The sequence below is a fragment of the Engystomops pustulosus genome, chromosome 1 (genome assembly GCF_040894005.1).
Source record: "Engystomops pustulosus chromosome 1, aEngPut4.maternal, whole genome shotgun sequence".
Classification (NCBI taxonomy): Eukaryota; Metazoa; Chordata; class Amphibia; order Anura; family Leptodactylidae; genus Engystomops; species Engystomops pustulosus.
In genome coordinates, this window is record NC_092411.1 from 143,159,878 (window position 1) to 143,184,976 (window position 25,099).

At 39.6% G+C, this 25,099-nt stretch overlaps 1 protein-coding gene across 4 annotated transcripts in view; it reads left to right on the top strand.

The window, feature by feature from the left end:
• The window catches only part of RNF38 (ring finger protein 38), a 185,643-nt gene extending 160,803 nt beyond the window's left edge, over positions 1 to 24,840 (top strand). For 3 of the 4 annotated variants that reach the window (XM_072155126.1, XM_072155154.1, XM_072155146.1), the window contains 10 exons: positions 11,925 to 12,118; positions 15,903 to 16,116; positions 16,769 to 16,936; positions 17,210 to 17,380; positions 17,930 to 18,091; positions 18,851 to 18,957; positions 20,980 to 21,070; positions 21,495 to 21,616; positions 23,446 to 23,545; positions 23,700 to 24,840. In XM_072155126.1, coding sequence (XP_072011227.1) covers positions 11,925 to 12,118; positions 15,903 to 16,116; positions 16,769 to 16,936; positions 17,210 to 17,380; positions 17,930 to 18,091; positions 18,851 to 18,957; positions 20,980 to 21,070; positions 21,495 to 21,616; positions 23,446 to 23,545; positions 23,700 to 23,762 — 1,392 coding nt within the window. In that variant the 3' untranslated portion in view covers positions 23,763 to 24,840. The remainder of the gene's footprint in view (positions 1 to 11,924; positions 12,119 to 15,902; positions 16,117 to 16,768; positions 16,937 to 17,209; positions 17,381 to 17,929; positions 18,092 to 18,850; positions 18,958 to 20,979; positions 21,071 to 21,494; positions 21,617 to 23,445; positions 23,546 to 23,699) is intronic. The other variant, XM_072155135.1, reaches the window with a different exon arrangement.
• Positions 24,841 to 25,099: the final 259 nt, after the last annotated feature.

Here is a 25,099-nt window from a genome sequence, read left to right on the forward strand (position 1 = left end):
AAAGGAAACCTACCACTTAGAATGGTCGGTGTAAGCAGTAAATACCGAGCACCAGCTCAGGATGAGCTGGTGCCGGTACTTACTGTTGTTAGTGTTATAAACCGCGGTCTCGCGGTTTTAACACTTTTTAAACTCTAGAGCAGAAGAGGCTTCGGCGCTGCGCCAAAGCCTGTTCTGCTCTAGAGTTTAAAAAGTGTTAAAACCGCGATACCGCGGTTTATAACACTAATGAAAGTAAGTACCGGCACCAGCTCACCCTGAGCTGGTGCTCAGTATTTGCTGCTTACACCGACCATTCTAAGTGTTAGGTTTCCTTTAAGTACTTTTGACAGATACAAATTTTTTTCTTATCATAACTCACTACCTGTGTCTTTTGCTTTTTATGCAGTCAGTTTCAGGAGTGTTTTATTGTAACCTGAAGCTCAAAGTGCAATATGGTAAATGGGAAAGGGCAAATGGGCCCTGAATATAGCTGGTTTCATACATGGCCTTAGAGCTAGCAGGTCTTTTCTCATATTGTAGATGACACCAACAGAAGTGAGTATCTTGTATCTCTAAATGGGTCTTGCAGATACCAGTACACGTTCTCTGCAAAATGTCTGCATCCAGATGTATGAAGGGGATATTGTGCATGTGAATGTACTGTGTCCCCTACACGAATGTAAGGTTTGGATAAAATTTAAAGTGTAACTCAACTTTAAGAAAAATTACATAAAATCGTAACCGTAAACTTTGTAAAATGGGATACACCTCTGTTGCAGTGTCTTTTAACCACTGAGCTGAGCGCTCTCAATACATGGTAGGGGTCTGCTGTAGATTACAGCTGACACTTTCCTCTAACTGTCGTGGTCAAACCCAACCATGGCACTCAATGGCACTACTGGTGGGATCCATGAATATTTGAATACAAATAATCAAATGGTCTTGTAGGTCCCAATTTGTTTATAAATGAAAATCTCAGCACATCCTGCAAAAAAAAAAAAAAAAAAATTTACACCTTACACAGAAGTATGAGAAAGTTATTGGCCTCAGAATTTAGCACAACAAACCCAAAGAATAAAGATGTGTCATTTGGAGCACACAATGAAAGCCATAAAAACAGAGCCAACGGGGAACTGCTATAACTATGTGGGTTTTTAAAAAATCTATTTTTTTGTACATTTCAATGCACATGAAATTATTTTTTTTCACCATTCACATACTTTGCAAGGAATATTAAATGGTGCCACTAAAAAGTAACAATGGAAAAATAAGTGTAATGGCTTTTGGAATGAGCAATGTAAAAATGAGAAAGGGCTGAGTCATAAAAGGGGTTAATCTTGGCTTCCCTGATCTCCATGCTGTGGACAGGACCTTGTATTCACTGCAGGAGAAAGCTGAAAAAAGCATGGATAAGTGGTTTTTACGAAATTAAGTACACTGTAGAACAATGTATAATCTCCATTGATCAGCATTTGATGGATTTTTTTTTTCCTTTTGGAAGGGAGTACACCATGCCAAAACTAGTGTTTTACAAAATTACAGGCAAATATTATATTTACATGTATTACCTTTTCTGATGGTTACAACAGCCGCCAATCCGTAGGAAGTATAAAAGTCATTTGCTATGAATGACCTGAGCACATCTGTGGTCACAGGACATCACTAATCTCTTACACTGCTCTGGTGTGATTTTAGTACTTTCTTCTTCCAGTCTCTTCCACAGTTCTGTGACTGTTGTGGGTTTCTTGGCCATAACAGGATTTTCCAGAGGTTTGCTATTTTGCTATTGGGTTTATTTTAGGACTCTGGGATGGCCATTTAAGTTTAATGTTTTCTGTTCAGAGGAACTTCTTACTTACCGTATTTTTCGGCCTATAAGGAGCACCAAAAATCCTTTAATTTTCTCAGAAATCAAAGGTGCGCCTTATATATGAACTTATACAGAAATGTACTACAGACAAGATGCACTGTACATTTACCAGTGTTTAATAGCTCCATCCCCAGAAATTTCCTGCACCTTCCCACACAGTACACAGGGTCCCTAACTCCTGAAGTAAGAAATCCCCCATACCTGACAGCCCTGTAACAGGGGAAAGAGAAGGAGCCACAGGGAAGCCCACAGGAATAACACCCTGGCTGAGGAGGGAAGGAGAAGGGGCAGAGGGAGACAGCTTAACCCCTGCTGCATCACCCTGCATTAACCCCCAGCAGCCATACCTCTGAGATCGGAGCTCTCTGACACGCTGAAGACAAGTTTCCCCGGAGGTGTAGCTGGCTTGAACTGTGCACAGGTCTGCCACCTGCTGGTCATTTTTAGGTACTGCATTTGATCCTGCGCCTTATACTCCAGTGCGCCTTATATATGAACCTAGATGTCCTAGCAGGCATTAATTAGAGGTGCGCCTTATAGACCGAAAAATACGGTACTCATTTTGCTGAGTGATGGGGGGGGGGGGGTCATTGCTCTGTATGAAAATTGCGGTCTTAGCGATGAATACAAGTAAGGAGTGATGTATTGTTGAATACAGTTCTGTTACACCCTTGCATTTACTCTGCCATGTAGCTGTATATGAGGTCCAGCTGCAAAAAAAAAAAAAAAATGTTCCCCAAACCACGATAACACAGTTCAATTACTTCTTTAAACATTTCTTGGGTTCATCCTTTCCCCAGTTTGGTGACCAACATCCTTTCCCATCAGATCCAAATAAATCAAACTTGCTTCCATCACTAAAATTAATTGTGCCCCACTTCTCCACAAGTCCAAACAACGTGCTCCTCGGCAAAGGTGCATCTAGCATTTTGATCCTTTTTTGCTAATAAGCGGTTTGGGCACTGCAGAATGGACTTTCAGTCCAAATCTTCTTTAACACCTTACTGCATTTGCACATTCCTGAATGTCATGATGCAGTAGGGGGGGAGTATGAGGAGTGCTCATGGGCTGACACAGAAAGTGGGTGTTAACCATTTAAATGCCCCCCCCCCTTTTCCCTAGAACCGATTATAAAAATAAAGTAAAATCATATTGTCCGATCAAAACATAAAAACTGTTATTGTCACTGGTGAACTTCATGATGGAAAATGGCTCCCAAATGTCATTCTCCACTATTTGGCATCAGATTAAATTTTGACTAAAAAGTCATCCTGTCCTGCAAAACATGACAAGGAAATTGGCACCAGGTGCTGGTATCTGAAACTGTTTCCCAATTTTGATCAGTGTCTTTACAATTATCCCCCCATCATAACTATTAAGGAGCACGGTTGGTTCTCGCAGATGGAAATCTCTATTCTCTGATTGTAATCATAGCGGTTATTGAGAAGGTGTGCGGATACTGTTGGTACAGTTCTCTATTTGAAAAATAATTGCTATTGATTCATTTCAATGTATATCTTGCAAACATTTCTTAATTGTATCTTAACTGGATTCAGGAAACAATGTGAATATCTGGATGGAATACATATCTAGCTTACAAAAAACCTTTTCTGCCAAACGCTATCATCTATAGCACCAAGGAGGTCCAGTCCCCAGCGTGGCTCACAGCCTGAGGCTACCAAAACATAACATTTGCAGGTGCACGCAATGCAATGACCATTGAAAATCACTGCCCCCCGACGCCAAAACGGGCAGGAATATGACATGTTCTATCTATTACATGAGTCAGACCTCTCATGCACAGGGCTGTAAAATTCACAACCTTGTGCATGAGTCTATAAAAGCAAATGAGGATGTGTGCTAGCTGTAGAAAATACATTTTCTCGTGGTGTGCAGGTAGCCTAATGGAGTGTTTGTTTCAGGAAAAAATGTTTTTATTTTGTTGATATGAGGAAAACTTATCCTGTATAGTCCTAAAATACCTGGGTGTTTGACAATGGTCAACTGCGCGCCATCATCCAAGTATCAAGACCCCTGTTATTCCTACCTGCCTCCACTCCTCTTCTTCCAAAATATTAGGTCTAGAAGAAGTTAGAGGTCTGATGTGCTTCCCAACATGGGAACATACCGTAGAAAAGAAAAGCAATATTTTACTTCACGAACAGTCATACTGGATTACTTTGTCTTAAAGTATGAAACTGTAAATCCTGTCTCTTTACAGTATCTTAAAAAAGACTTTTCTGGAAAACAAATTTCATTAAATACCATTAGGCTGTGGCATATAAAACAAACTGTATTCCTATAAAATCCTCCTGTTGGTCCTGCCGCTGGCACCAACCTCAAACATTCACATGACTGCAGCAGGCAAAAACTGGCCTCATCACTGCTGAATTCAGCAATAATGCATGTGGTAATAACGCATGTCCATTCAAAGTGCCTGCTCAAAAGTAACACCTATTTGCATCGCCACCAAGATGTGACCTTTGCAGTGGAAGGGTGAATGCACATTTTCAACCTAGTGGAAATAACCTTCTGAAATAAACATTCTTATCGTCAGAATACTAGCTTTTTCCACTTTAGTCTCCCTTTAAATGAATTCATTGGTATATAATACCTAGGCTGTTGAGCCAGTAAGCTAAACTCCTAACTCTCACTCCAACTCGTCAAAATGTATGACCGGACACTTGGATTTTGAAGTCCTGTTTTCCAGGTCGCTCCAGCAGTTTTAAGATAAATGTGGGCATTAATTCCTAGAGCCTTATTCCATTGATCTACAGTTGAGCTTCACTACTGAGCATGTACACAAAGAGCAGCCACGTTCATCTCAACCAAAAGCCTACAATAGGATGCACAACTAGTGGCTGAGCTGAAACATTCAGCCTATCAAGTCTTGATTTGTGGTCCATAGCCTGCTAACAGTCAGTCCAATGAGCATTTCCATTGGAAGTGATGATTGGTCCAGAAGGCTGGATAGCAGTGAGTGCAGCTGAAAAGTCCTCTCCATTCCCAGGTTCTCTCCTGTGTCCTAACATGGCATTTTTCAGTTGTACTGTACTGCTTCCAGGTACTCACCATCTCCTGGTACAGTTCTGCTCTGGGCCTTCTTGTGGTGCATACAACCAGCAGTGGACACGAAACAGAGCAGCACATGGAGAAGAGCAGATTCAGTATGGTGCAGGGAGAAGAGGAATCTGGAAAGGAGAGGGGTATTATTTTTGTCCATCCTGTGGGTCTCTCCAGTATTATTGTCTGCTTTTGAATGTAGTATTTGGTTTTGATGCATCTAGGGTGCTAGTTACTGATGCCCCCCCTCTGATTGCCCCCCCCCTCCTTTAAATTTAGTATGACAAAATGACCTTTGGACCAATAAATGTCGTTAACCCCTTGCCTAAATTATTATAGGAAATTTGCATAATTTTTGCAATTGTTTGCGGAATATATATATATTTATTTTAACCGGTTCGCGACCGCCCGCCGTGTATTCACGGCGGCGGTCGCGTCGCGCTGCATGGAGAGGGCTCACGGGCTGAGCCCTCTCCATAGCCGGTAAGTCTTTGCTGCATATTGCAGCAAAGGCTTACCGGTAACATCCGCGATCGGTGCTAGCACCGATCGCGGGTGTTTTTACAGCGTGGGCTGCCGGCAGCCTCAAACAGATAGCGGCGATCCGTCTCCATGGTAGCCTCGGGTCTTCCGAAGACCCGAGGCTATTTCATTTTAACCCCTTCATTACAATGTGCTGATAGCACATTGTAATGAATGAGGAAGAAAATCCCCATATACTGCCATACTATAGTATGGCAGTATATGATAGGATCGATCAGACAACCTAGGGTTAAAGTACCCTAGGGAGTCTGAAAAATAGTATAAATAAAAATTTAAAAAAGTTAAAAAAAAAAAAATTATATTAAAAAAACCTAAAATTTCAAATCACCCCCCTTTCCCTAGAACTGACATAAATATAAATAAACAGTAAAAATCATAAACACATCAGGTATCGACGCGTCCGAAAATGCCCAATCTATCAAAATATAACGGTTTTTCAATGCGTTTAACCCCGTAACGGAAAATAGCGCCCAAAGTCGAAAATGGCACTTTTTTGCCATTTTGAAAAATCTAAAAAAATCTATAAAAAGTGATCAAAAGGTCGTACAGTCCTAAAAATTATATCATTGAAAATATTATCAAATTTCGCAAAAAATGACCACCCACAGCTCCGTACACCAAAGTATAAAAAAGTTATTAGCGCCAGAAGTTGGCAAAATCAAAAAAATTATTTTTGTACAGGAGGTTTTAATTTTTGTAAATGTATGAAAACATTATAAAACCTATACAAATTTGGTATCCCCTTAATCGTACCGACCCAAAGAATAAAGTAGACATGTCATTTGGGGCGCTCAGTGAAAGACGTAATATCCAAGCCCACAAGAAAATGGCGCAATGCGTTTTTTCACCATTTTCATTGCATTTGGAATTTTTTTCCCGCTTCCGAGTACATGGCATTGAATATTTAATACCATCACTATGAAGTGCAATTTGTTACGCAGAGAACAAGCCGTCACACAGCTCTTTACGTGTAAAAATAAAAAAGTTATAGATTTTTGAAGGTGGGGAGTGAAAAATGGACATGAAAAAACAGGAAAGGGCCTGGTCCTTAACCGGTTAAACATGGTTTGTGTCCGGTGTATTCATGGTGAAGGTGTTATGAATACTTCTGAAGGGCAGACTTCAGTGATGGACTACTATGCATACCCAACAACCTACTGATGACTACCCTGAAGGGCAAGACACACTTCATGAAGTATCCAAATGTTTTTTTTTTTCATGCCTCCAGTTGTAATGTGCTACCGCTGTATCTTTTAACGTTATATTTGCAATATTGGTGATGCTGATCTTGCATTCACTGGTGTGCATTTGATCTTTACACAAATGGAGGTAACATTTTCCTGCCTATTTACTTTTTGTCAAGCTGCACTGCAAAACCTTGTCCAGAACTATGCAAGTGTACCCCTAGGAGTCCTGCAGAGTCTTGGTTACTTGAGCTCATTATTTATACATGATGATAGAATGTGATAGCTTTATACACTGCCTGCTTGTAATTCATCCAAGGAATTTATCTTCCTCTTAGAAACTATCTTTTCTGAAAGTCTCTCACCCAATCCACTCTGTTGACATTTTCAGATTACACAGCTTGTCTATAGTGGACTTTAAGCATCATGGTGATACTGTAGTATGGGACAGTAAAACATTGCTAGTTCTGGAACCCATAGCAATCTAGGTGACCCCAATTCTATAAACTCCTCTTACAACCCTGGTTCTGTCAGGAAAAACCCACCAATACTTGCACCATTTTTCCTGGCTTGCATACAGCCATTTAGATGGGCCTTTAACCCCTTCCCGCCACAGCCCTTTTTTGTTTTTGCATTTTCATTTTTCACTCCCCACACTCAAAAATCTGTAACTCTTTTTTTTTTTATTTTTCCATGTACAGAGCGGTGTGATGGCTTATTTTCTGCATAACAAATTACACTTCAAAATGGTGGCATTTAATATTCCATGTCCAAATGCAGTGAAATTTGTAAAAACACGCATTTGTGCTGTATTCTTGTGTGCTTGGATTTTACAGATTTCACTGTGCGCCCCAAATGACATATCTACTTTATTCTTTGGGTTTGTACGATTACGGGGATACCAAATTTGTAGAGGTTTTATAATGTTTTCATACATTAAAAAAAATTAAAACTTCCTGTACAACATTTTTGGGGGGGAATTTGCCATCTTCTGGCACTAATAACTTTTTCATACTTTGGTGTATGGAGCTGTGGGTGGTGAAGTTTTTTTGCAGATTTTGATGACGTTTACAATGTTATCATTTTTAGGACTGTACGACCTTTTGATTACTTTTTATAGAATTTAATTTTTTTTAAAAATGGCAAAAAAGTGCCATTTTCGACTTTGGTGTGATTTTCCGTTACGGGGTTAAACGCAGTGAAAAACCGTTATCATATTTTGATCGGGCATTTTCAGACGCGGTGATACCTAATGTGTTTTATGATTTTTGCTGTTTATTTATATTATATCAGTTCTAGGGAAAGGGGGGTGATTTGAATTTTTAGTTTTAACTCCCTAGGGTGTCTGTACGATCCTATCATGTACTGCCATACTACAGTATGGCAGTATATGTGTATTTTACTACTCATATATTACAATGTGCTGATAGCACATTGTAATGAATGGGTTAACCCGAAGTAGCTTCGGGTCTTCGTGAGACCTGAAGCTACCATGGCGATGGATCTGCAGGAAAACGCCCGCGATCGGTGCCGGCACTGATCACGGTGTTACCGGAAAGCCTTTGCTGCAATATGCAGCAAAGACTTACCAGCTATGGAGAGGGCTCCGCCTGCGAGCCCTCTCCATGCACCGGGACCCGACATGTGACGTACTATTAAGTCACATGTCAGTAAGGGGTTAATACATGCAAATCCTTTGAGGTTTGTAGCTCCTTCCAGCCGTTGAAAAGTAGAGCGGTCGTCATAACAAGCCTTTATCTTGCCTGGCTCCCTGCCAGATTCTTCACCCAATTCCTGGGGTGAGATTTCAATCCTTAATGTTCCTTTACTCAGTTTCACCCCTACTCCCATTTAGCGTCGGCTCACTGCAGCAAGCGATTGCACAGTGAGACCTCTCCTTCCTGCATTCGCGCTCAGAACGGAAACGTGACCGTGTGCGTTCTGGAGGGAGAGGACTATTAAAGGGGTTTGACCATGAAAGATCTCAAAATTTGAATCCACTAGTGATGTTTACACAGATAATTTTTAACACACCCTTACTTGGCTAAATTGAAGTTTTATCTTCTATAAGCAGACCTTTTGTGTCCCTTTGTGCTGACAATGTGAGTAGATCAAGTTACAGTTTTATCTACACTTTCAACACAAACATTAGTGGAATGGGAAGTGCCTGTATTAAAAAAAAATACATATACGTCATAGATGGCATTTATGTTGTCATGTGGCTTAACGTTTTAACGGCTCATGGGCTTAGCCTTCTCCATAGCCGTTAAGTCTTTGCTGCATATTGCAGTAAAGACTTAGCGGTAACACCGGGTGTCAACCCACACGTCGCTGCTGGTGCCTTCATAAAGATGGTGGAGCATGGGCCATGACAGCCTTGGATCTTCCGCATAGTTCCTGCAGTTTGGCAGTACATGGTAGCATCGATAAGACATCCTAGGATTAAAGTACCCTAGGGGGTCTGAAAAATAAAATTAAAAAGTATTTTTTTTTTGTTATTCAAACCACCCCTACCCCCTTTCCCTAGAACTGATGTAAATAAACAGTAAAAACCATAAACACATTAGGTATTGCTGCATCCAAAAATGCCCAATATATCAAGATGTTTTTTTTTATCACTGCATTTAACCCCGTAACGGAAATTGGGACCCAAAGTCGAAAATGGTACTTTTTTGCCATTTTGAAAAATATAAAAAAATCAATAAAGTGATCAAAAAGTTGTACAGCCATAAAAATGTGTATAAAAGTTATTAGAGCCAGATGGCAAAATAATATACAAAAATTAAAACCTCCTGTACACATATTTTTAATGTATGAAAACATTATAAAACCTGTACAAATTTGGTATCGTCGCAATGACCCAAAGAATAAAGTAGACATGTCATTTGTGGCGCACAGTGAAAGCCGTAAAATCCAAGCCCACAAGAAAAAGGTACAAATGCATTTCTTAACAAATTTCGCTGCATTTGGAATTTTTTTTTTTTTCCCCAGTACACGACATGGAATAATAAATACAATCACTATGAAGTGCTATTTGTTACACAGAAAACCACCACAGAGCTCTTTACATGTTAAAGGCAACCTACCACTTGAAGTGGCAGGTTTCAGATGGAAATACCGAGCACCAGCTCAGGGTGAGCTGGTGCCGGAGCTTATTCCCTGCGCCGGCTATAAAGTGTTTTAAACTGCAATACAGCGGTTTAAAACACTAACAAAAATAAGCTCCGGCACCAGCTCAGCCTGAGCTGGTGCTCGGTATTTCCATCTGAAACCTGCCACTTCAAGTGGTAGGTTTCCTTTAAAAAAAAAAAAAAAAAAAAAAAGCTATGGATTTTTGATTGTGGAGAGTGAAAAATGAAAAGGAAAAAACAAAGGGCCAAGTCTTTAAAGGGTTTCAACTCCAGGGAAGTTTTTGCTTCAGTCGGCAGTGAAAGTGTCAAGTCCAGCTTGGGTGCTAATTAGAGCCACTGTGAAGTTTATAAGACTGCCAGGGAGTTGGTTAGAGCCTGTGTATTGGGTCTGGTGAATCTCTGCTGCCTCACTATGCGTTCTGTGAAAGTTTTTTAATATACATTTTTAATTTTTATAAAAAGACTCCACCCATTCTGCCTTCTTGTTTCTTGGACTAACAGAGTTGGGCAAGTATATACTAGAACAACATAAATGAGCCAGAAGCATCTCTTGGCTCTGCCCCCTGCTAATTATATGCCCACACCCCTCTGTGTTCACGGCGCCTGGCCCTGCCCACAGATCGTGATGTCAGTGGATCGGTGGGTGGGTGGAGCCAGGTACCATTAACATAGAGGGGGTGTTCATGTATTAGCAGAAGGCGAGGCCATGAGTCACCTGACAGATGGGACAAGCAAGTAAATCTGATGGTAGATGCCCTTTGCAGAAACGAAGCCAACATATTATTTATTTATTTATTTTTCTTTACTGTACTGTGTTTTTGTACACACAACTTGCTGTGCATGGTCTCTTTCCCTGCTAAGTTTCCTGATTCTAAGCCAGTGTTGCGGTGATCAACGTTTTGTTGTTGGTACGTGAAGCAGAATTCTGGCTGCAGATTGTGCCCTGATCCTGGTGCTCCTGAACCTGCTGCCATTTGGCCGGGTTGTGGGAGGTTACTTCTTTTGATTCTGCTTTAAAGTAGACTCCTTTTACCCTCCTTTGTTTCAACAGTTGCAGGATTGAAATTGGTTTGATGCATTTTCTTTCAGGGAAATAGAAAGGGGAAATGCAAACCGGTTTTTGGGGGTATTTCAAAGGCCTTGAATTGATGTTTGCATAACGCAATTTGTATTTAAAAGGAGTTCATGTAATGTTCTGGCTTTGACATGCAAATAGTGTTGAAAATTCAATTTGACTAACTTTGATGAGATTGCTGTGCTTGGTGTAATTTCTTCAGAGTTGCCAGCGGATTTCAGGAGTAGTTATGTCAGGTGTGATGCATTGAGTACATGAAGAGTTGTATATCGTATACATGGCATTGAATCTGTCTATGGAAGAAAAATGGCATTTTACACTGAGTATTTTAGAGAAATTATTTGACCCCCAGATAAAAACCATAAAAAGTGAAAGTAAAAAAAAGTAATTGGCAAAAAAATTGCACTGAGGTATTTTTGAAAACTGCCAAATATTACAATTACACTTATTTTACACGTTCATGCATAAAATGTGTTAGTCAATGTTCAGACCTCATTGTAACGCTCTTGGCTTTGTTGGGTGGATTCCTCACTTCTCCTCCTTACAATGGAGTGATGCCACCTATCCCACTACATGAATATACAGTGGGGAATGTCCTCTTCCCACCAACCCACAAGCACTAGCCCGGGGATTGTCCATATAAGTAGAGTGACATCGCTGAGGAAACGCCCATGGTGTGTAGATTGCTTAGCAGGAGGGAAGGGATGCCTCAGTCTGTCAGTATAGGTCTACAGGTTCGCTCAGTGTGTGTGTATGTATATATGTATGTATATGTGTATATATATTTATCAGGAGTGTCTAGAAGGAAGCTACAATCCAAATTTCTCCTTCTTTCTATTGTATTGGTGAACTCAGGACACCAATACAATTAAAACCTGTGTACAGCAGGGATCAATAAGTTACTGCTTAAATTGTCATGTTGGCACTTTGCGACTAGTGGGTTTTGGTTGTGGACACTCTATCTCCAAATGGTTCGCTATCACTGATATATGCCATAAAATGATAAACTACAGCAAAACTTAAATAGTTTTGTTGCATCCTTTTTTTTTTCATTTGTTTCTGTTTTTCTCTTTCAGAACGAAGACAGTCCCAGTCCAAAAAGGCAGAGACTATCAAATTCCGTCTTTGATTACACAGCACAATCTCCTGCACCATCGCCACCAATGAGACCATGGGAGATGTCATCAAATAGACGGCCTCCTTCGGCTCGTCCCAATCCGCACCATTTCTCAGGGGAAAGATGCAACACTCCTGCGCGCAACAGAAGAAGGTACTTTTTTTTTTTTAATCCTTTTGGGCCTCATGTACATGACCATATGCATTTTGTGGTTCCATTTGTGAGGCAGCTTCTTGGCTGTATATGCAAAAAAATAGTGGGCTTGCACTCAGGTCTCCTGGACCACACCGTATGTAGTTTTTTTGGTTTTTTCCCCCCGCATTTTTTTTTTTGTTGCTGTCTCAATACCAGAAATACAGTGACCATATATATAGCCGTATTTCCAGACTATTTTAGATGCACAAAAATTACGTGTGGTGGATGTTTTAAAGTGAAGAAAAAAATCCTCTTTAAATGCATGAAGCCTTAAGGTGATGAACCATGTAAATTTATGCCTCAACCTTTTATATGTGAGGAGAATGGGTAATGACTCAGTGGCCCTCTATATAGGACTATTTATCCATTACTAGCATAAATTGAATACAACCTATCTAAAAGAAAAGCCACAATTTCACAATTGTAAGTTTACAAAATTTTGTTAGTACATTCATTAAAAAAAAAATACATTAGAACAGACATTTTTTACAGAAATGCCAGCTTATGCTGGGGAAACAACATAAACATTTGGGGAACGTGGATGTGATCAAATTAATACATCAAGATTTGATTCTTTATTTATAGTTATTACTTAACTGCCACAAATCAAAGTGAGAACTTGCGTTCATACAATCTATTGGGTGGTAACTATGTGTCCATAAAATACCTCTCATTGCATTATGGAGGGCCACCCCATGTCTGTCGCCAAATCATACATTTCAATGATAACTGCAAAATGTTAGTATTAAAGTTACCTGGTGCCAACTTAACCGATGCGCGTTTACCTTCAGTGGAATTTATGTATATATTGCTACTTTGTGTTGACTACATTAGCCGGTTCCCTAAGGCCTGCTCCCATAGCATAGTTAAGCCTCTTACCCCCTAGGCCAGTGGTCGCGAACCTATGGCACAGGTGCTAGAGGTGGCACTCAGAGCCCTCTGTGGGCACCCAGGTCCTCAGCATAGAGTTTATAGACTCCACCTGTGTGTGTGCATATATATATATGCATATATATATATATATATATATATCTCCTCAGCTCTCTACGTGCTGTATTGTGTCATGTATAAGTAGATCTATCTATCATGATTTCATGAAGACTCATGAAGCAAACATACCTTGACAATGCTGTAGCTACACTGATGCAGAAACATATCTTGGTTAATCCCTGAGCTGAGTGGTTTTGCGGAAAAAACTATTATGACGTTCAGTACCTTAGGAAAGCTGGATTGCATTTTTCTTGCAATACATGAACACATTACACCAAGCTTCCTGAACTTAGACAGGTCTAATCAACCAGCGCTTGATCACTTAGCAGCTGGGGAATGGTGCAGCAACTGATTACTTCTGCCTGTCAGTGATTACAGCATTCTCTTGAGCTGTGTAACAAGAAAAGTGCTGAGCCAGGCAAATCATTATCCTGAATTTTATTGTTGTTTTTTTTTTTCAGCAAAACCACTCTGCTCAGGGATCAAACAAGATATGATGCCGCATCAGTGTAGCTACAAATGTACTTACTGGAAAAGGGAAAGCAAGCTTTTTTTTTCCCAAGATTGTGTAGCATACGGTCGTTTTCACACGTTCGTGTTAAAGCAATCTAAAGCAGATTGAGACAGTTTCCGTATGTCTGGGCCATTGTCTTGTAAAGGACCGGTACCCAAGTTCCCTTAGGAGACTGGGGGGAAAAACTTAAATATATTTAAAAATTCAAACAAAAACTATTAAACATTTGATTAATTCAATCTATATAGCAATGAACATCATGAAGACTAAAGCCTCAAAATACAGGAGTGCAGGTTTTTCAAACTTGTTAAAAAGAGCCACCTTTGTTGGGGTACTTGCCCAAAGAATTAGATTTTCCATATGAAATAGCAAGGAGTTACTGCATGGTCCCACAGCCGTCATGTGGCAAATGCTAAATTCAGTTGGCCAGGTGCCTCAATAGTACACGTGTGGCCACCGCTGCCAGGTAGTGGGGGTGGTCGTATAAAAGTGTCCATACCATGCAATGTCAATCTATGATCTACTACTCACAGTTCCTTCTCAAAAAAGGCCTCTCCCAGACGTTCTCCAAGAACATCTGTTGCATGTGTATCCTTAGTCCCCAGACTTGCATTTATCCACAATGGGCTTCCATTTGGCAAATGAAGTTCAAACCCTCTGCGTGGAAATTGTCATATGCTGGCTGTGGTGACATATAATCTCAGGCCCTGCATGGCGTAGAATTGTGGTAAAAGCTGGTGTGCTGGAATGTTCTGCGCCGTCCCACCCCACTGTTTAGCAAGGGCCATTTTGCTTTTTTTTTATTTTTCTTATGGGACACTCCCAGGCCTCTTGCCAAATATTATATTTCTGTCATGTAAATATTTATACATTTAATAGCATTACTGTCTACTTTCTACGGTGGCCTGCTTGATTATTATATTGTCTAGAAATGGCCCTGGTTCCTAGCTTTCCAAACAGCTGATATAAGTATTGGGAACTACATTTAAAACTGCACTTTAAACATTGGTCTCTGCTTTGAGCTGTCTGGTGGTCTAAGGTTCTTTTGAGGGATTCGCATCATTTGGCATGCGTGTCTTTCCAACATCTGGACTGCCAAGGACAGGCATTTTCTCTAGACTTCTGCCTTTAAATTTAATCTGTTTTGTGTTCAGTCGCACAAAGGTATCTGGGAGGAAAACATTTTGTAATTTGGCTACTTCTACTACACGGGTAGATGACAAGTGTGCTTTCAGCAGTGGTGCTGCAACACAGGTCGGAGAAAGCTGATCGCTTCCACTGCCACTAGAAACACAAGACTACAAAATTAGTATTTTCTACCTGCACATAGCTATGAGCTGAGGTGTGGTATACCTTCTGCTAGCATGCTAGGACCAAGCTGGCTTTGCAGCAAACTGCACTGGAGTATTTGCTTCATTGGTCGACCAAGGATTTGATTTGGGAATAGCAGACCTTTGGTTAGTGTAAGCTTTTTTTTTATTATTTTATTTCACCATGAGACATAAACAAGCAATCACCGCTTGTCCATGATAGTACTCTGCAATATTAATGTATTGCAGGGTATTACCTGTGTCAGTGGGCTGCCAGGGGAACGATCGGCGCCCCCCGAAGACGGCATGGCGATCGTGGGTGGAAAAACCCCTACAGTTTAAATGCTGTGGTCACGCTGACTGCACAATTTAACGGATTAAGCACACTCGATAGGTGCCCACTCCCACCACGAGTGTTACACTGGGGTGTCGGCTGTTAGTTATGGCCGGTACCCTGTGTATCCCGATGCCAGTTCCGCTCAGATCTTGGGTTTAAAGACATTTACTATCAGGATCAAGGGTTGTAAAATAGTTAAACTTGCGTAAAATGTGAGCCCCCTTTTACAAAAACAAGCCTTTAAAATGTATGCAAATGATCCTGAGGAGCTCTGGGCTCCATAGATGTTAATGGAGGCTCTTGGGCTCATTTGCATAATTTTAAAGCCTTGTTTTTGTGGAAACCAGGGCATAAAAACCTAAAGAGCAAATCCTGCGGGAGGGGGTACACACCATAATGTAAAATGTGACTGGTTTACAATTCTTGATCCTAATGGTATATTCCTTTTCAAAATTCTTGGTGTTCACTTAGAATGGTGACCGGTAATGCTATATTTTTCAAGGTGAAAACTTTAATATATAATAAATATTATATTGCTTTGAATTCCAGCTGTGTGGTTTTTTTTAACACTATATTTATCTTCGTTCATAGCCCTCCAGTCAGGCGACAAAGAGGAAGAAGGGATAGGCTTTCTCGTCACAATTCCATAAGCCAAGACGAAAATTATCATCACCTTTCCTATGGTCAGCAGCCAGCAGTAGAAGAACCCAGGGCTTTCCATCCACCGAATGTATCCCCACGTATGCTCCACCCAGCTGCACATCCACAACAGCAGAATGCTGTAATGGTAGACATTCATGAACAGGTATGATGGTTTTAAATTCTGTTTACACTTTTGCCTTGTTTCTAGTAGCCGTTTACTTTATCTTCTCCGAAACTGTTAAAGGAAACCTACCACTTCTGAAGGTAGGTATGAGATGCAAACACCGGGCACCAGCTCAGGGTGAGCTGGTGCCGGTGCTTAGTTTCGTTAGTGTTAAAACCACGGTATCGCGGTTTTAACACTTTTTAAACTTTCTAGCAGAAACTGCTTCGGCGCTGTGTGCGCACGATCGTGCGCGCGCCTACATTGGAAATGCCGCAGGCGTTGCGCGCGCACGGTCGCGCGCAGCGCCGAAGCAGTTTCTACTATAAAGTTTAAAAAGTGTTAAAACCGCGATACCGCGGTTTTAACACTAACGAGACTAAGCACCGGCACCAGCTCACCCTGAGCTGGTGCCCGGTGTTTGCATCTCATACCTACCTTCAGAAGTGGTAGGTTTCCTTTAATCACTTCTGGTGTTTTGCTGGATCTAGTTGCTGCAAAACATGAAGCTTCTAGTTAGTTTTAAATAGCTTTACCCTTTCTTAAATCTATTTGTCTCAATCTCTCCTAATGCATTCCTAGTGTGCAACTGTTTCCTTCATAACTTGCTCATTACTTGTTTTGTGTACTTATGTTTTTTTTTCTCTTCCAGATTCACCAGGGCACAGTGCCGGTGTCATACACTGTCACTACTGTAGCACCGCATGGAATCCCTCTTTGCACTGGACAACATATACCGGCTTGCAGTGCACAACAGGTTCCAGGCTGTTCTGTGGTCTTTAGTGGACAGCACTTGCCAGTCTGCAGTGTACCTCCTCCAGTAAGTCACTGTTGGATAATTGAAGCTGTCATGTAAATGACATTGCACTTCTTTCTTTACTGCAAGTTTGTAAAGTGAGATCTAAACTTTTTGGGGGGTGGCAGGGAGTGCTGTACTGATCTAAAGTAAGCCAACCAATGGTTGCAATAATGATTTCCAAAAATGACTATTTCACTACTGAGTTATACTTATATCTTGTTATGATAGTGTTTGTTTTTTTTGTTTTTTACAAAGATTACTATTGACTGCTATTTTTTATGTATTTACTTCCAGATGCTTCAAGCTTGCTCAGTTCAACATTTACCAGTTCCCTATGCTGCTTTCCCTCCCCTTATTTCCAGTGACCCATTCCTATTACATCCACCGCATCTTTCTCCACATCACCATGCACACCTGCCACCTCCTGGCCAATTTGTGCCCTTCCAAACCCAACAGTCCCGCTCGGTAAGAAAAGTTGTTTGTGTTATGTTTTTTTTGTAAATTACTGATGCCTTTTTATAATGATTTGGGTCCCCAATGATAATTTTTGTAAAATGTGATTTAATTATGATAATATAGAAACCTGTAAGATTACAATTCACTTAAAGAAAAGTTCCCAGTGCAGTGAATAAGGTGAACTGTTCTATGTATTGCCCAATAACAAGACTAATCAAAACATATTGGGAGCTTGACTTTCATTTTATAAACTAGGAAGATGAAAGTTGAGCTCTGATTGGTTGCCAAGAGTAACCTGAACAGTTTTGCTCTTAAAATTTTGTTTGTAAAATGATTACTTGTGTAGGAATTGTATAAGTAAAGTAACACTTTGTTACCTAAACTTGTTGCAAGTTTAGCTATCTTGTATTTAGTTTGCAAAGTGTGAATGAATCAAATATGTAAAGTTAATTGAAATGGCAGGTAAGGCGTGTGTGTATACATTTTGGTAGGAATTTTTCCTTTCCACTTTTCTTTGTGGTTCAGGTGACAGTTGATCTTTTTTTCCCTGTGTTACAGCCCCTGCAAAGGATAGAAAATGAAGTGGAACTATTGGGTGAACATCTGCCTGTAGGAGGATTTACATATCCCCCACCTGCTCACGCTCCCACGTTGCAACCCTCTGCACCGTTACAGTTCATAACCCATGACCCTTTACACCAAGAGGTTTCTTTTGGAGTCGTAAGTATCTTTTGTACTTCTCTAAAAAGTTGTGCTTAAGAGCTCTATCACAATAGTGTTTCTTCACATCTGTAATTTCTCACTGAACCCATTTTGGCCTATGGGCACATGCAGATTGGTTTTCTCTTCCTGGATTCAGCTGTTTTCTTTTTTTTTTTTTCCCTTCACTGATAACTTTCCCCTTACTGAACCATTATTTTCAGTGAGCCATTTTAAATTAATCGGTGGGGGAAAAAAAACATTTCAATGGTAGCTTTATTCTTAAAGGACATCTACCACCAGGATGAAGGACTGTATGCAAATGAGCCTAACTATGAAGAAAACAGAGCTAAATTATACTTTGGAGTGAACCCAGCCCTGGGACCAAGATCAATTCTATCATATTCACCAATGATTCTGTAAGTCACTTTGTTGGAAGACTGCTCAAGATAACTACAGAAGAGCAGTCCTGGGAAATATTGTGACTTGCAGCATCATAGATGCAAAGGTGTCTGCAGGTTTGCCACACTTGGCCTTACACCATGGCCAGTATATGTGAAAATCGGTGTCTTTGCTCTGAGTAATAGATGGGTTCTTCTTGAATGGACAGAGGTTGTCTTGAGTGAGCCAATTGCCTTTTGTATATTTTAAGTGTACAAAAATATTTACCTAATATAAGTGTATGAGAAATGCTCACAAGTAGTTTTTGTTTTGCTTTTGTTTGTTTTTTTATTAAGATTTTAGTTGTATACTTCATAGCCTTTTTAATAATGCTTTCAGCCATATCCTCCATTTATGCCTCGAAGACTAACTGGTCGTAGCAGATATCGGTCTCAACAACCAATGCCACCACCACCTTACCATCCAAGCCTTTTACCTTATGTTCTGTAAGTATTTCATGTACGACAAGTCTGAGAAGAATCCCTTCTAGTATAGCTATACCTTTCCTCCACATGAAAGGGCCCTTTTAATGAACATCTACATGGTTTGTCAGTGTTTGTAATAATTGACTGAATATCCATACAGCATACGACTATCAATACACACTGCTTGCTGGTGTGCCACTATGTATGGCAGTGTGCTTGTTAGGAAGGGAAGAGGCCAGTCTCTTTCACAATTCTTACCATGCCTTACTTTACATTACTGAAAACAATGGAGAATATTTGATCAAAAGGGTCTTAAAGACATTCAAAGTGCGCAGTAAGACTTTGTAGTTTTGTGCTGTGCTTAATAATAAATCTGCCACAGTAGAAAACAGTTGTACTATACCTCCTATTTATTTGACTTCATCATTACAGTGGCAATGTTTTCTGGTGTAAATGAACTTGCATAATTTTTGATGCATCGTCCTTTTCATGTCAAGCAATGCCCCTTTTGTCGTACTAGTTGTGAAAGTTTCTGAAATTGTTTTAAATCCCTTATGTCGAATGTACAAAGGAGTTCATGATTTCTGTTTTAAAAAGCCTGTATTGATAATTGCAGTAGCTATATTAGAGCATATTTATCAGAGTAGGAAAATACAACTCGTGATTTAATGATGATAGTGCTTATTTATTAACAACTATTTACAAACAAGATGGGTATTGAGATCTTTTGCTTGGTGTGTTCAAGTCCTCGGCATGGGTGACCAATCTAAAATGGAATAGATTAACGGAGTGTGAGAATTAGCTCTGGGTGTCCTTAGATGTTCAAGTATAGAATGAAATGAAAAATGGGCTCACCTCCGTAGTTGCATACGTCTCAGTAGACCTGAGATACCCAACACGCCATTTCTTCATATTTATCAGAGTACAATAATGTTGCAACAAAATAAATGAAAGTTCAACAGGGTAGGTCCCAGGGTGACATACCTCAGTAGTCCACTTTGCAGTGCACTAATGTGGCGGCATTAAAAATTCAAAAACTAACAGTTTCCTGTTCCCTACTTTATCCTACCAAACAGCCCCCTCGTGGTTATTTTATATAAGCCCTCCTCACACCCTATGGATTCATTACATACAGCTGCCTTCACCCCACTGCAGCTCTGGTATGCACAGTGCTGGTGCTGGCCCTGCAGTCTAACTTTAGTAACCTGTTAAATCAATGTGTTTGGTATAAGGGAGCTCTCTACTTTGCAAATAGAGCTCTGAGTTTAAGCCACAGAACACTTTCACTGTTAAAGGGGTATTTCAGAAATAAACCTCATATTCAAATGGGTCATTAAAATATAAGCTAATATGTAATTAGTTGTGGTTAATTTTGGTCTACTTGGCAGAAAAATGGTGTGGACATGCACTATAATGAAGAATAAAATGCTACTGGCCCTTTAATCAATCCTGTGGCTTTGTCCCAGTGTAAGGGGTGCCGAACTAAAGATGGCTGCACTGATTTGGCAAACTCTGTGCAGCACTGTGTAATCTGTGTGCTATATAAATAATTATTATAATGTTTTGCAACTGCCTGAGCTTGTCCTGTGATCACTGGCTGTAGTTGGTTGCTTCTCTTCTACTTGTCATCAAGGAGAAGAGAAGCCTCCCATATATGTGCAGACAGGTCACCTGATGGATGGGGAGGGGGGGGAGAGAGTTCTTGGCTCCTTGCTACTGGCCTCATTGATAAGTTTAGCTGGGGTTTATTTCTGGATTGCTTCTTTTAAGAGGGATTTCACAAAATGGAGAAGGAAGCTAAGTGCCACAGTAGGTGGAAGCACTTGGCTCCGATATTTTTAAAGTTTCTTAGATTTTTACAGAATCAATTATACAAATGAATATTTTAGTGACCAGTTAAATTTTTTTGACCTAAAGCTAGATAGAATCAAAATTGTGCTTTAACATGACCAGGATATTTGTTTTTTCATTCTTGCTAATCTCCAATCTTGCATTACTAATAGCAGCTAGATCATTTTAACTTTTTTTTTTTTTTTTCCATAGATCAATGCTTCCAGTGCCTCCTACCGTGGGACCAGCCTTTAGCTTTGAGCTGGATGTAGAAGATGGAGAGGTGGAAAACTATGAGGTTGGTGTATGTATTCAGACATTTTATTTTGCTAACAACTGTCTTTCAGATATTGATCAATATCCTTGCCCTGGGAAGATGATTTCTCATGAACTGCATTTATCCTGCCAATCGCTATCGTGCATTTATCCACATTATACAAGTTCTTATACCTCTTGTCACCCCCTCATATTGTTTCATATGACTTTTTGTACTATAACTCGTATGGGACATATAGAAATAAACATTGCAATACTACAGTACTACAGAATACAATGGCGCTACATAACGATTATCCACTGTCCAATGGATAAAGGATAAATGTAGTTAATGGGGAAATCCCTTTTAATATAAAAGCTAAATTGCTGAGTGGAAGCTTTGTTTCCTTTTTTAAATATGTTCCTATTTACTATTGTATAAATTTCATTTCCTTCTTTCCTATACATTGCAGGCATTGCTAAATCTTGCTGAACGATTGGGAGAAGCTAAACCACGCGGATTAACAAAAGCCGATATAGAACAGCTTCCGTCATATAGATTTAACCCAAACAACCACCAATCGGAGCAGACCTTGTAAGTCTTATTGTAAATGTCCAAACCTAACAAATCTTTGTCAATGAAAAAGACTTGGCAAACCACTTTTAACAAGCTTATCACTAAACGGGTTGTCCGAACCCCATGGCTTAAAAATTGGAAAGACGTTCTCCATTCCTCCAGCGCAGTGTGGAGCTTCCTGTCACTGTTGCCCTCTGTTGGTATACAGAGGCTAAGCTGTGATGGCATTGGTATGGTGAGCACAAGCTAATATAGGCCGCAGGCTCTATTGGGTTTGCACTGTCGACTTGGCATCACCAATGAGGCCAAGAGAGCCCAGTGATATTTTATCAGTGTTATTTTTACACCACTAATTAAATAGGTTGTCTGAAAGCTTATTTTTTTTTTCTTGACTAAGCCCATCTCCATAAATTACAACAAACACAAGTTTACACCCATCTGACCCATCTGTGTATTTAGGCCTTTTAACTACCCCCTGATGGCAGATATTGACGTGTATAAGGGTTCCACAATAGTTCTTGCTATCAAGGATTGCCAGTGGCCAACCTGTTCCAGTCAGAACACCAGAACATTTGGGGAATGTCATGGGGAGCTTCTGTTTCGGCCACCATCACGTTCCTCAATGTCTTGTGGATCGCACAGGCTCCAAAGCCGAGTCTTTAGGGTCCTTGCAGGAGGCCGGCTGCATTGCAGCCAAGCCTCTATATGACTGCCTGCTGGGTCAGAACCAGCAGTGCAGATGTTTGCCTATGCATTTGCGTAAGCTGACTGGTATCAATCACTGCCATTCATACATTAATTTGAACAAGTGATCAGATCACTTGTTAAAGCACTTGGAAGGGGACAAAAAAGTGTAAAGTAAGAAAAATAATAAAATTTTGGTACAAAATTACAGCCCCATATAGTGTAAAACTCCCAAACACAAAAATGTGAAAATCCCCACACGAAAGGCGCATATTGGGTATCGATACATCCGTAACAACCTGTACAATAAAATAATTCCCTCTGTGGTCTGCTGTGCACCCGTAAATTAGTTTATTCACATGCAACTGCCCTTCTCGTAAGAAACTGAACAGCAAAATTTCATACATTTTCTTATTTTATCGTGCATGAACGTGTAAATTTAAAGGTTTTGACAACTTTTAAATTGCAAATAGAGCCTCCATTTTGTTTTAATTCTTGTGAGAAGCTTAAAGGCATCTACCACCAGGATGAAGGATTGTATGCACATAAGCCTGAGGGGCTCCCGCCTCCATAGGTGTTAATGGAGTCTGGAGCCCTTCGGGCTCATTTGTATACAGTCTTTCATCCTGGTGGTAGATGTCCTTTAAAGTGTTAACAAGCTTTCCAAAGGCTGTTTTGAATATCAAAATAATTTCAAATTATATGAAAATCGCTGTTCGAACTCTAAGCCTCCTAAAGCCCTAATAAAATAAATTGGCATATAAAAAAGTGTCAATGTAAAGCAGATATATGGTCTATTAATTAACAACGAATTTGGGCGGTTAGATTTTCTGTGATGAGCATAACACTTATAAATCAGAAAATCTCACATTTTTTCTATTTTTTATTTTTCTTTTAATATTGTAAAATGTATCATTTTATAACTGTGCACAATACATTTAATTCTATATTTTAGTTTAATGTGAAGTACAACATGTCATGAGAAATAGGTCTGAAAATAAACTTGGTAAATCATTCCACAATTAAAACTCCATATCTGAAAAATCGGGCTGTGTCCTTAAGGGGTTAAAGTCAAGCCTGAATGCATAACTTTGTGTTTTGTGTTGTTGCCTTAAATGTAAATGTTTAGCCTGAAATACGTTTCTTTTCTTCTCCCTCTCCAGGTGTGTAGTATGCATGTGTGATTTTGAGTCAAGGCAACTTCTAAGAGTCTTACCGTGCAACCATGAATTCCATGCCAAGTGTGTTGACAAGTGGCTTAAGGTGTGTTTTTGTTATTTTAATAATATACATTTCACACTTATTAATCCACACTCTTATTATGGATCCATACTATTGTATCCATCCTTTAACAACTTGAGTGTCTATATACTATGCATACATTTTTAATAATATACATACTTTTTATTTTTACTAGGCAAACCGTACCTGCCCTATATGTCGAGCTGATGCTTCAGAAGTACATCGTGATTCAGAATGACCAATCTGAGAGCACAAGTTCAGCTCGGGTGTACCTAGTCACATGTGTATTTTATGTGTTTTCAAATGCACATGTTCATCAACCATACATTGAACTTAACCCGTATGGCGTCCAGCCTATTCTTTACACAAAAGGGTCGATTGACCTCTTTTTTGCACTGTGTGATTTAATCAATTATAAAGCTTCTAATTAGTCTTCACAATTATGGGATTGTTCTACTAACCGTGTGATTGGGACTCCAAAGATTATTTTTTTATACTCCTCAGCTTATTTTGTGTGTGCACTAACATTCCCTGGTTTTCGTGTGATCATTCCGAGTGTTTTTGCTGCAAGATTACGTGGATGTGATCTTTTAGCATGTGCTTTTATATTTAAACAGGAAAAGACTAAAAACAATACAGTGGTAGCTCCAAACCATTTAGAAATCTACCTTATATAGAGCCTTCAGATACTGTGAGAGCGGACGGATGAAATGTAAGACTGTGTGGTAGTGGCCATGTTTCTTTAGTATGTTTGCTTGTGTCAAGCACAAGAGCGTGTGTATGGTTGAGAATATATATACCAGCATGTACTGAGAACGTATGTGTGTAGTATTACTTATGCTGCAATGTATAATCTTGTGTTATTTAAACAGTACTAGTACTGTACACTGGTTTATTTTCTTGTGTTTTGCAGTTGCACACTGAATGCTAAGGGTGTAGCAATATAAAGGCATTTCATTACCCTTCCTTACTTTTCATAGAACTTTTGTCCATACAACCTTATCACTTACACTGCTTTTATGCTTTTATGTGCCACTGCAGGGGGAAAAAAAGCTTGTTTTAGTTGAATACTAAAATCTGTTACATCAAATTTAATACAATGTCAAATATAAATGTGCTAGTGATCACAACTCTTTTGTAGAGTGATCAAAAGCAGAAAATTTATAGTGCACACACAAATATATAATCCTAGAAGTTGAGCTTCCATTAGCTTTTAATAGAAAAAATGAGGGTCTAGCTCCAGGAAAATCTGTGATGTAAGCATAATTAAAATATTTTATTATAATTTTTTTTAGTATCAAATCTATATATTCTTGGAAAATAAAATGTTTATTACTCATCACCATATGTGAAATACTTGCAACTTGCACCAACTGAACTCTTTATGTGACTTGCTAGATGAAGCACATCTATAATATCCAGTGATTTAAAAATAACAAAAAACATTATTTGAGCCTAATAGGTTATGGTGATATGCCAGCTATGAACATAGATGTGATTGGTTTAATATGTCACATGGCAAGTTTTAGGAGGAAGTCAAGTTGACCTCAACATAAGTAAACATGAGGTGCTTAG